The 12,554-nt window shown below is 34.0% G+C and overlaps 1 protein-coding gene across 1 annotated transcript; it reads left to right on the forward strand.

Annotated features, from left to right (window-relative positions):
• Positions 1–8,916: 8,916 nt before the first annotated feature.
• LOC146531670 (uncharacterized) lies at positions 8,917–11,928 on the forward strand. The gene is made up of 3 exons (XM_085198583.1): positions 8,917–10,552; positions 10,634–10,743; positions 11,863–11,928. Exons 1-3 carry the CDS (start codon positions 8,917–8,919, stop codon positions 11,926–11,928), a joined length of 1,812 nt encoding a protein of 603 aa, XP_085054709.1.
• The last annotated feature ends 626 nt before the right edge of the window (positions 11,929–12,554 follow it).

Below are 12,554 nucleotides of genomic sequence, written 5' to 3' on the forward strand. Positions count from 1 at the left end.
TTCTGGGTTCGATTCCTACTTAAAGACTAGTTTAACCCGCTGTATGCAGTAAAAATATTAAACTTGATTGAAATGAGGCAGTCAGCATAACAAACGGCGTTGAATTACGCTAACGTAACATCTCTAATACTACTAAAATATGCTAAATATGCACATGAAAAAAACATATCTAAATTCTGGCCACAAACTAAAAATAATTTAAAAACACATTAGGCTCTATAGATTTTGCATTAGCCTCCATACACTGTGAATAAAAAAACCAACCAGTTCGTAGTGGCCAGTCGAAATATCAAACTAAACTGGTTTCCATTTTGAAACATTAACGTCTCCCCTCTGAATTCACATCTGCATATAGATGAAATGCACACTCGAGTGCCTTGCGCGATGTAGACCGAAACTACTGTAGTTGAGTTAGTTTTAAACTTTTTTACTGATATTATATAATGTTAAACAGGCAAAAAATATTGTAAGGTAGCAGAGGTTAAGGATTTTGTTACCAGAGTCAACCTTCCCAAGCATCCTACTTTACTTTGCATGGTTTTCCACATCATCAGAGGTTATTCCATTGGATCTCACGTTCTACTTCATGACATCAAAACATTGTTTCCTTGGGCGTCCGCTGGGTGGGCGTCTGAGAACAGACATATCCAGGTAGGAACTTCTTTTAGTTTGTGGCTAGCAGGCTTTCGTTTGTGGTCAGACCACTTTACTCTGCATATCCACCTCAACACGTTAATTTCCCTGACATAAAGCTCCTGCATGTGTCAAGATAGTTTTGGTACTAACAACATTTAGAATTTATCAGCTTCACGCTGTGGCCGGCAAGTTACAGGGTAGGCAGAGGGAGCCTACTTTTAAGGCACTCCCGACTCCGCCGTCGTCGCCCGAAAGTGGAGGACGGAGTGACTAAAGTCAAGCACAGGCAAATCTGCCTGTAACTACAATCTTAAAAAACATGGTGCTGGTTTTTTTACCCAACCATATCTTAAAATTTTAACTCTTCTATAACTTTAACTATTTTACTTAAAATTAAGCAAGTTTTCTTTCAACAAGATGTAGTTACTGAAACAAACAATGCACTTTCGTACTTCCGGTAAAACTTTCACGAACTGTAAATTGAGCTGAATGTTAGAAACTTATATGACAAACAAAACACTCGTATCACTGCAAAGTCCTTGTACCAGTTCTACATAGTCCTCAAAATACTATCAAAGACGTTTCTAATGCAAAATTGATGTTAATACAGCGGGAAAATGAAGATAATTTATATAGTCATTCTTTCTAGAGTGGATCGAACCCATAAATGCCACGAAGATAGCTTCAATTTTTGTAAAAATCGAAATATACAAAAAACTTGTAATGGGAAACTTGTCCCAGCATAATTATAGACAAGTGATTTTTTAGTTTCATCCCTTATCTTTTACAATAATTAGTAAAAGACGTATTTTTGACTAACATAGGCGTTATATTCCAAAATAAGTCTTAGTCACGAAAGGTTTTAGAATATATCCGAATCGCACAACGATGGATTTAAAATGAATGCGTAATTTTGAGGCAGACTATCTTTCTAGGGATAAGAAGCAAGTTAAATAACAGCGTGTGCTGATTGAACCCACTATCATCGCGCTCACTATCAAACACTGTTTCACGCTATGAAAGTCGCAAATAAAAAATAAAATCATTAATTTAAAGCAATCTAAATATATATAATATAGATTTATTTTCTTTACCATGTTTATATACGTGGTTGAACAGATGCGGTATATTCTCACGTCCAATACATTCGAAGGAATGTTCTGTACCATAATATGCGGAAGCCTTATATTGTAACATTTTCCGTTTCTCTTACTGTTCCCTAATATATATTCTTGATTATTACATCTAATATACAAGAATGGCGTGTTTAGTGCGACATATGTTAGTCGTAGGTTCATTTTGAGTAAAATATTATTATTGACATCTAAAGGTACTATATACCTATGGGGTGTCGGTGTGTTGAAATCTCATTTGGAGGAAGTTTTATATTTCCATTTCTTCGCTCTGGTGTTGAGACAAAGGGCGGCGTTGGGTTCTGCCACTTAACACGCAATGCCTCCAGAGTTTATCTGTGCGCGGGATACAGCGTGAAGCTGATTTATATAACATTTCTATTACTGATTGATTGACAGACAATTCACGAAGTAAGATTTAGAAGTAGAAATATAATAGCATGTAGAAGATGTAGGTGAGGTTAGGAATTGTAGAAGAAGATTTCTCAAAATTAAAAACTTAAAATATTAAAATTTTGAACAAATTCAAATTAGTTAAGAATGAATAGTATTAACTTTAAATTTCCTCTGCCCTTTCTGTTTTTAGCGGGATAAAGCGTGAAGCCGAATCTTTCAAATTTTGAGTAATTTCCACAGAATTTTTAAGTAATATATTGTTTTAATTAAAGTAAATGAATGAAAATATTAATTCCCACGAACAGGCTTCGAACCCACTACCATCAACTTAGCCAGCCGCTGTCCACATTTTCTGATCATTTAATATATAATTCATGAACCAGATCGACCGAAGGGTCAGAAAAACTCCAACTTCAACTTTTATTTCAAATTATTCATCCTAACCACGAAGTACAAAGTGATGGCATCTTATAGAACTATGCCCTGGCCGCAGTTGGCATACTTTCAAAGTATGCAGATGCTCATTTCTCCTGAACCGTACTATATGTAGTAGTTAGTGCTCGTATCTAATATTCTCTATATAATGTCAGGCGAGAAATTTGCTAAATTAAACTTTTGACATGTTCTTTACTAAGTTAAGCAGTATGTAGTTACTGAGACGGTTAAGTATTTTGAGCTTTGTAATTATAGTTATATTATTTTGGTTGTTTTAGGTTTTTTTTAATATTTATTAAGACAAAACTAAAAATTTTTTAAATACAAACTTTTCTTCAAAAGGTAAATTGTACTAAAATGAAAATAATAATTTTATGAAATTGAAAAAGCTAAACGCACATAAAAAACAGATAATGAAAACTCAATACATTTCTTGCATTACTTCTAGTGTTAGACACTGTGAGTTGAGACGTCCCACTTCCCAGCTAGGAGCTTATTAAATGTAAGCCCAAAACTGCTTTATTTTATGCAAATTTGAGTACCGCAATACTATACACAATGTCTCGAAAATTGGGCAGTGCGTGGAGAACGTAGTGTTTTAACACTAGGTAACCCTATTTAACGGGAAAAAGCAGAATTATTTTTAACTCCAATACGTAACGAGAATATTCATTGAATCATATACTATCATATTCAGTCGCGTTATCGTAACAAGCAATCGGCTCAAATGGATGATTCAATTTATACTTAACGTGCGGCCGTAAATAAAATTTTAATATAAAAATTATATTATCGTTTTAAATTTATGTAAATATTATGCATGTTTTTTATATAAATTTCCTTATAAAATCAAACTGAATCTGTTGTGAAAAGTATTGTTTGTAAATTCAAATACCTTTTACTCGTTTGTACTTATACCATTTTAAATTAATGAATAGTTGATAATTTTAAAACTACCTATATAGAAATTAACAGTGATAGTTAAAAACTAAAAAAAAATGCATTTTAACTCTGGCAAAGTTCTGCTTTGAGTTTCACAACTCAAAAGCATTGTCTTGAAAATTTAAGAGGAAAATGAAAATGAAGGTTAGACTACTAGATACTATGCAGGAAAAAAATATCTACAAAATTACAGATTTACTCTATACATAAAGCTTTATCAGTTTATCTAAAATACAAAGTGCAAGCATTTACAAACATTCTAGAATCGTCAATTTGACGTAATAGGGTCAGTAGTGTCAGTTAAACACAAAGCTACGATCGGATTACAAGGCAGCTTTGCTAAGAGTATGGAGAATTGTAAGAGCTTCTATTTTTATATTTAGACGTGGGTTTATGCTAGGTGCTACATAGCATGGTAAGCAGAGAGAATCTAGTGTTGAGACACTCCGTTGCTCACTTTCCGCCCAAGTTCCGAGATATTTCGTATTGAGTAATGCTGTGCAGTCTCGCATTTTGTCTATTAAAACAGATAAATGAAAGTTATATAGCAATTTGACGCTGTCCCACAAGGGCCTTTAATATTGAAGTAATTTATATTATAAAGAATAATTGACGTCAATAGTTGGGAAGTTCCTAACTCTTCATGCGATAATAATGGGTTTCTCTTCTCCACTCTGATAAAAAAATCTAACAAGGAAAGATACGGCGCTGATAGAGTTCCTAATATTTATGGAGTGTAAAACGAAGTGTCTCAACACAACATTATCTCTGTCTATCCTACTGTATTTAGAAAATGCCTAAAGTTACTATATAATTATTGTATTAGTATTATAAAATAATGTTGATAGGAAATTTCCTCCCTGATAACAAGACAAAATGCATTCTGCCACTCAACAGGCAGTCTTGAAAGTCCTGCGTATTAGGGAACAGAGAATTACCCTAGGCTCCCTCTACCAATTTTCAGATATTCTATCTGCGGGATACAGCATAAAGCTCATGTTTTTTAAAAATATTTTAAAAAGCCGTATTACTCTAAACTTATAAAAAAAACGCTTTATACATTAAAATCTAAAGTGCATTCTACATATACAATCTTGAGTGAAATTCAAAAGCATCTACGATAACGCCCAGATAGCTTTCCAAGACTAATGTTAGGCACTACTCCACTACAATAACAATCCTAGTAATTCTGCTGAGACAAAAAGCCTTGCTCCTGTATTCTATCTATATGCAGATGCGGACTAGAATAGCTTCTACAAACATTAATAGTTAAATACAATTGGAATGTAGCGTTTCGTGTACATTTCCGTTTTGGCTAAGTTTCTTGTTTAAATGGATAGTGTTTAGTGATTTAGTGACACGATTCTCCGCCTAAATGTTGGTTAAAGAAAACTTGTGTTAGAATTTTTGAGTTTCTAACATATAGCGCGATTGAAAGAGGATGACTGTGTTAGGACACACCGTGCTCTTGTTTCCTCCTATTTTGTTTTATAGCGGAATTAAAAAACTAAAACTAAATTCAATTTTGGAGACATTACGCGTTGATTGACGAAACTCAACGTTGCGTTTTGTCTAATTACCAGGTCAAGGAAATGAAATTACTTTATTCCCCTGAGTGAGATTCAAACCTACATCCATAATCGAGTTTACAATCAAAGGCAATTTAAAATGAATATTACATAAAAAAAGATACATGATTAACAAATATTAAAAATGATTTTATTGCAATTCTCACTATATTTGCTATTCATCTGTATGTATGTAATATCTATTAGGTAAATGCTCTAATCGTACTTAGTACTGGACACAAGGAAACCAACCGTATATTACAAAAGCGAGTGTAATACCCACTGATAGTGGCCGTAGCAGTGTGCAAATTAATATTATCTCTCACTACAGAGTGCTATGTATGCATTACCGTTTATTAGTCTTTGTATAACTAATTGAGGTGGTGGTGGAACAGTGGGAGAATATGTGTATGTGAAATATATAGGGCTTGGGTTGGGTTCCAGTTTGATAGAAAGATTAAATTTAAATTATTTCTCCGCCATTTAACACGTAATGTCTTGAAAATAAGGAAGACGTTGGAAAAGGCGTTAAGATACTTATTTTAATATTGGTATATCACCCCTTTTTCTATTTTCTACCCGACTTGTGTTACAAATATTACTTAAATATATATCTACATAATATAAAACTCTACTGCTACTGACCTTTAGGGAGTGTAGGAAAGCACTACAAAAAGATTTTCCAAAACAACTACAGAAAGGAGGAAAAACAGGATTTTCCATTTTACATTTCAAGGTTCACGCAAATAAAGCTATAACATATAAAAACTTAGAAAACTGACATCTCAATTAGGCTTTAGAGAATGAAAATATAAAACGAATACTATCTCTAGGTTTCACATCCGCGAAATAAAAAATACCGCAAAAGGGTAGTTTAAGCCGACCCAAAATAAATATGACTTGTAAGCTGACAGCATACAAATGGGCCGCGTAATCTGACGGCACATACATGGACACAATTATTGTTTAAGAATATGAAGAATATATCTATTTATATATTTATTTTTCAACTTGACACCTTATTCTTGTATAGCAGGGTAGGCAGAGGAAACCTAATGTTAAACCACTCCGTTCTCCACTTTTAGTCCAATTTTCGAGACATTGGATGTTGCGTGGGGGAACTCAACCCCGCACTGTCTCTGCTAAAGGACAGGCAGGACTTAGAGTGTTGAAACACTCCGTCCTCAATTCTGACGCTGACGTGACGTTTATTTCAACAAAGACTAAAAACTAAATCGGCTTCACGCTATGTCCCTTACTCAGCAGGGTAGACAGAGAGAATCTAGTGTTAAGACACTCCCCATTTTCCGCCAAATTCTGGAGGCATATATATATATACTAATATACTAATATTGGGTGGCGGAACTTAACGCCGCATTTTGCCAGAGCGAAAAATTAAAATATTAATTTTCTCAGTGAGGATCGAACCCACAATAAGTCGTGTTGATTGTCGAGGGTAGGTGTGAATAAGTCAACATCAGATTTTCGAGCTCTTCATTCATTATTGTTTTTTATTATATTTACGAATATTTTAATGTGACTTATGTGCTTGTGAAGTAAATAAACCTACCGCTAGTGTTATCCTACTATAAATTCCCTGTGAATTATTGTGTTTCCTTTTAACAAAGTCACGTCATACAATGGACGCACTCAAGGAGTCTATAACTGCTATGACTGAGATGTTTGATGCTAGAATGCAGGAGTTCCAACAAGATTTGAACAAATCTGCTTCTCCAACCACAATTACATCGTTGGCAACTGATTTTAATTCCTTCAAAAAATTTATCCACACTGCACTGACTACGTTGCAAAAACAGGTGGAAGTCTTGGCGCGGAATGTTGACCGTATCGAGATGTCTAGAAGAAGCAAAATGCTCCTCTTCCATGGAGTCGAAGAAAAAAAAAACGGAAATGATTGACAGCCTCGTTACTAATTTAGTAGTGAAAAATCTGGACGTGGCCGATTTTGCCCCTTCAAACATTAAAACCGCGTATCGGTTGGGTCGTGCGCTTGGAAATAAACCCAGACCAATAGTAGTTAAATTCTCTAATGCGCATGTGCGCCATAGTGTCTGGCTTTCGAAAACTAAACTGAAAGGTTCAGGTATCACTGTTTCTGAATTCCTGACAAAAAACCGTCACGACGTATTCATGCTAGCAAGACAACGTTTTGGTGTAGGGAAGTGCTGGACGCGGGATGGTTCCATCAACGTAATTGCCCCCAATGGATTGCGTTATCGAGTTGAGTGCATCTCTGAACTTCAAAGCATACCCGTCGCACCGTCAAGGTCACCTCCACCACCTCCACTAGTAGTGCCGGACACTGTTGCTGCTCCAATGTGCCCCAATAATAAAATAGCAGTCCAAAGATGTAAGCGAGTGGTGAAGAAGTAACTGTGTACTCATTATAACTGTTATATTATTTTATTTATTTATTTTTTGTTGTATTTTCACTGTTCTTTTTTTTTATATTTTAAGTTACATGTGCCTAGTTATAAAAGATTATCTAAGTTTATTATGATTTGAGTCTCTGTTTTTCTATTTTTTTTCTTTTTTTCTTTTTTCTCTTTCTGTTACTTAATTTTTGTACTTTATACTTATTTCTTATATTTCTTATATCAAATGTTTTGTTACACTGCATTAAGATCTGTCATTGTTTAAAGTAACATGTAACGCTTAAGAAAGTATTAATAATGTATGACAGAATATAATAGGCTACCATAGCATTATACTGCTGGCTGTTGTCTCATATTTTATTTATTGGTTAAAGAATTTTCTCATTAGTGTTTATTTTTTTATTATATTTCTTCTTTTGTAATTGTCATTAATTTATAATTGTGCTTGTTTTTTTTTTCTGTCATACATTATTTTTATTTATTTATTTTTTAAATTATTTATTAAGTATTTTTTTTATATATAAGTTTTGTTCTTACTAATCATATTTCTTTGTGTTCATGGTACACATGGAAATGTTTATATTGTTTTTATTTAATTTTTACTTTTTTTATTTGTTTTGTTTTTATTTTTCTTTCTTGGTTTCTCTTTCCAACTAGCGGGTGGTTTAGCAAATTTAGAAGCTAAAACGGGTTATCGTGTTATACTTTTTACATTTGTATTTTTTTTTTTAATTATTATTATTTTTATCTTATTTTATTTTTATTCATATTTTGTTATTTATTATTTATTTATATTTATTTATTTATTTTATATAACTTATTTATTATTTATATATTTCCCTCATACTTATAATGGCAATCAACATTAATACTTCCAACGATTCTTTCCTTTCCTTTTCGGCTATTTCTGATGGATTAAGCAGTAATGACAGCTTTCTAAGTATCCCCACGCTAAGTGAAACATTAGATTCAAATTTCTCAGACGTACTGAAAAATTTTAACATTATTCATTTGAACTCGCAAAGTATTCCTGCACACTTCCCAGATTTCTTATCTTCTTTCAACAATAATAATGTACATGCTATTCTAGTATCAGAGACATGGTTAAAACCATGCCTCCCTTCGGCTTCTTATTTACTACCCGGGTTTCATTTGATCCGTAACGATCGTATAGGTCGAGTAGGAGGTGGCGTTGCCATTTATCTACGCACACACATTCCTTATAGCTTAGTAGACTTTTCCAAAAGTGACCCAAGCTCTGGTCCAGAACATCTCCTTATTGAAGTCTGCTTTACTCATACTAAGATTCTTCTTGGTGTTTACTATAACCCTAACCTTGCGGTCGATTACTTTTTATCATTTGAAACCCTGCTAGAAAACTATAAACCTTCCTACGATCACACTATTATAATGGGCGACTTTAATACTTGTATGTTGAAGAAAAATCATCGTTCGTCCCGCTTAAAATCTATAGTCGATGGTGCTAACTTACATCTACTCCCCCTATCCGCTACTCATAACTTCCCTAACTGCGTTCCCTCATTACTTGATCTTATGATTGTTTCTTCTATTGACCATGTTGAAAAACATGGCCAATATCCTGCCTTAGCATTCTCTTACCATGATCTCATATATTTATCTTATAAAATTAGGCCCCCTAAAGCTAAATCAAGAATCCTTCTGCAACGTAATTTTGGTGGTATAGATTTAAATTGCTTGCGTGAGGACGCGGCTGCAATCGATTGGTCGAGTGTACTAATCTGTACTGAAGCTGATGATCAGCTGGCTCTTTTCAATTCGCACATATTAAAATTATATGATCATCATGCTCCATTGCGTCCCGTACGAATAAAACATTATCCTGCTCCTTGGCTAACAGACAAAATTAAAAAGCTGCAACATAAAAAGAATACTGCTAAAATGAAATTCAAAGAAAATCCTAATGATACCAATCGGCAAAATTACAATAAAGCTCGCAATCGCTGTAATATGATGTGTAGAGATAACCAACGACGCCATATACACAAATCTGTAATAGAGGAAAAAGACTCATATAAAGTTTGGAATTTTTTAAAATCTATCGGAGTTGGAAAAGCGAAACAATTTATAAATCCCAAGAATATCAATTTAAATGAACTTAATAGACATTTCTCTTCTTCCTGTGTTATTAATAACGCAACAAAATTATCTACTATTAACCATCTTAATGCTTTATCCACTCCAGGTGTTCCTAGTTTTTTCTTTAGTTTATTTGCAGAAAGTGATGTTAAGAAGACAATTTTAGCCACTAAATCTGATGCTGTCGGTGCTGACGGCATTAGTCGCAAAATGATCAGTCTCATCCTCGATATCTTATTACCTGTAATTACATGTATATTTAATCACTCTATATGCTCAAAGCAATTTCCTTCAATATGGAAAGATGCACAAATAATTCCTTTACCCAAAAAACCTAATCCTGTTGATTTCTCTGATTACCGTCCTATTTCTATTCTTCCTTTCCTATCCAAAGTCCTTGAGCGCTTAATTCAGACCCAACTCACTCAGTTCCTTTACCAACGTAACCTTATGAACCCTTTGCAATCCGGTTTCCGTCCTGGTCATAGTACGACAACGGCATTAGTAAAAATTACTGATGACATTCGTTCTGGCATGGATAGGCAACAAGTCACAGTCTTGGCGTTGCTGGACTTCAGCAATGCCTTTGGCTCCGTTGACTTTGATATCATGCTGGCTACTTTAAAGTCACTTAACATATCTCCTGATGCAATTAACTGGCTTCGTGAATACCTGTACGGACGTCGGCAACGTTTGCGAATACAAGATTCGTACTCTGATTGGACTCCTGTCGTTGCTGGTGTTCCGCAGGGTGGCGTGTTGTCTCCTTTGCTATTTTCTATGTTTATTAATACTATTTCTGATACTATTTCTTCTCTCTACCATTTATATGCAGACGATTTGCAGATATACAATCAAGCTAATATATCGGACTTACCCACCGCAATCAAGGACATTAACAATAGCTTGGAGAGTATATCTTCTTGGAGTAAGTCATTTGGTCTACATCTTAACTCAAAAAAAACTCAACTGATTTTAATTGGTAGTTCAAAACTTATTTCAAAAATAGATGTATCGACTTTACCACCCGTACTTATTAATAGTGACATTATACCATTCAGCAAAACTGTAAAAGATCTTGGTATCACTCTGGATAATAATATGTCTTGGGATTCACAGGTAAGTGAGGTTAGCAGAAAGATATTTGCATCCTTAGGTTCTCTTAGACGTTTGCGTAATTTTCTTCCTATACTTACTAAGATTTCGTTAGCAAATACTCTCCTTCTACCGATTCTTGATTATGCTGACACTTGCTATCTTGACTTAAGAGAGGAGCAATTAAATAAACTTGAGCGTATTCAAAATTTATGTATTCGGTTCATATTTGGCCTACGCAAATTTGATCACATCTCTGATTTCCGTAAAAAACTCAAGTGGCTCCCTATCCGCCTTCGCAGGAATACTCACATCCTTCATCTTCTTTACTGTATTCTGTTCAATCCAATTTCGCCTCCTTACCTTAAAGAACGTTTTGAGTTTTTGGGCGAGACACATTCTCGCTCTCTTCGCTCTGAACGTAATCTTATCCTCAAAATACCTTCTCACACTTCTTCCTTCTACAGCAGTTCATTTACTGTAACAGCGTGTAGGTTGTGGAACGCCCTTCCTTTAGTGGTCAGAAATGCCAAAACATTTCTAACCTTCAAGCGTCGTTTAAAGTTACACTTTATGTCACTTTAAGACTTAGGTTCTTTTTCTTTTTTTTTTCTCTCTGCCATTACACATTTTATTCTTACCATTTAGTTCTTATCTTTATCTATGTATGTATGTAGTTTATATGTATATGTGTATGTATTTGTATGTATATATATTGATACGGCTATATTTATTTACGTATGCTTTGTATGTGTTATTTATGGTAAATATATTCTTATTTATTTTATACCCTTAATTATATTTTTTTTTGCACCCTACCCCTATCTTAATTTGCTATGTCCTCTGCCTTAAGGTTGCCTGGCAGAAATTGCTATTAAGCAATAAGGCCGCCTTTTGTACATTTATATAATGTTATTGTATTTTTTGTGTCTTTTCTTGGGTGTACAATAAAGAGTTATTATTATTATTATTATTATTATTATTATTGTCACATACCTACTTGAGCCCCGGCGATGCGTTGTGCCAGGACTGGTCTCATTTTCATTTCCTCGAATGGGAATCAAAGGCACAACCTGTCCCGTTTGCTAGTTTCATAATAATATAAAGTTTATTATTCAGAATTATCTATTCTAATAATATTAGGTTACAAATAAAGCGATCCTTAGGGAGTCGCTTGATGTGTGTATCGGCCTCAACTATAATTTATAACGCTTTACTATTTACGTATTATCGTATAACGTGAATTATGATGTTTAATACATCAACTATATAGTTAAGTATATTTATTTGGCGGAAAGTGGGCGAATGAGGGCGGAGTGTCTCAACACTAGGCGTCCAGGTTCCCTCTGCCTAGTCTGCTATATGCGAGTTCTAATATTTAAAAGTTTACATGTGTTTATACAGTAAACATTTTTAGGTTCATGCACATTTATCTACAGTTACTTCGGACAAACAGTATAGATGACGCAAAGAGTATATCAAAAGTAAACCAAATAAACGAACTTAATAAGAGAAACAATAAAAATCAATTTATATTAGTATTTCAAGCATGTTTTACATCTAAATCTTTGTTCTATTGCTTTCTAGAAGCTAATTGGGTGAAATAATTCGCCGAAGTAATTACGCAATTTGATATATTATAGCGTCCAGATGCTGTATAATGTTCTTTTTTGTGTATTTTTTTTGGATTGGGTTTAGTATGACACATAAAGTATTTGAATCAAGCTGAGAGCGGAGAACGGAGTGTCTTAGCTCTGCCTATTCTGCCATATGCGGGATAAAGCGTGAAGCTGAAAATTAATGTTTTTCTAGATTACGAAGTAAGCTAGTTATAA

This window comes from Heliconius melpomene, chromosome 15, assembly GCF_056956725.1.
Source record: "Heliconius melpomene rosina isolate 202511_hmr_F chromosome 15, ASM5695672v1, whole genome shotgun sequence".
NCBI classification, from domain to species: domain Eukaryota; kingdom Metazoa; phylum Arthropoda; class Insecta; order Lepidoptera; family Nymphalidae; genus Heliconius; species Heliconius melpomene.

What these genes read in the sequence shown, in the direction of transcription:
- LOC146531670 (XM_085198583.1), top strand. Translation starts at nt 8,917, where the DNA reads ATGGGCGACTTTAATACTTGTATGTTGAAGAAAAATCATCGTTCGTCC. An exon ending in GGAGAGTATATCTTCTTGGA is followed by an intron (nt 10,553 to 10,633) that starts GTAAGTCATTTG and finishes TTTCAAAAATAG; the next exon opens with ATGTATCGACTTTACCACCC. An exon ending in ATATGTCTTGGGATTCACAG is followed by an intron (nt 10,744 to 11,862) that starts GTAAGTGAGGTT and finishes TAATAATATTAG; the next exon opens with GTTACAAATAAAGCGATCCT.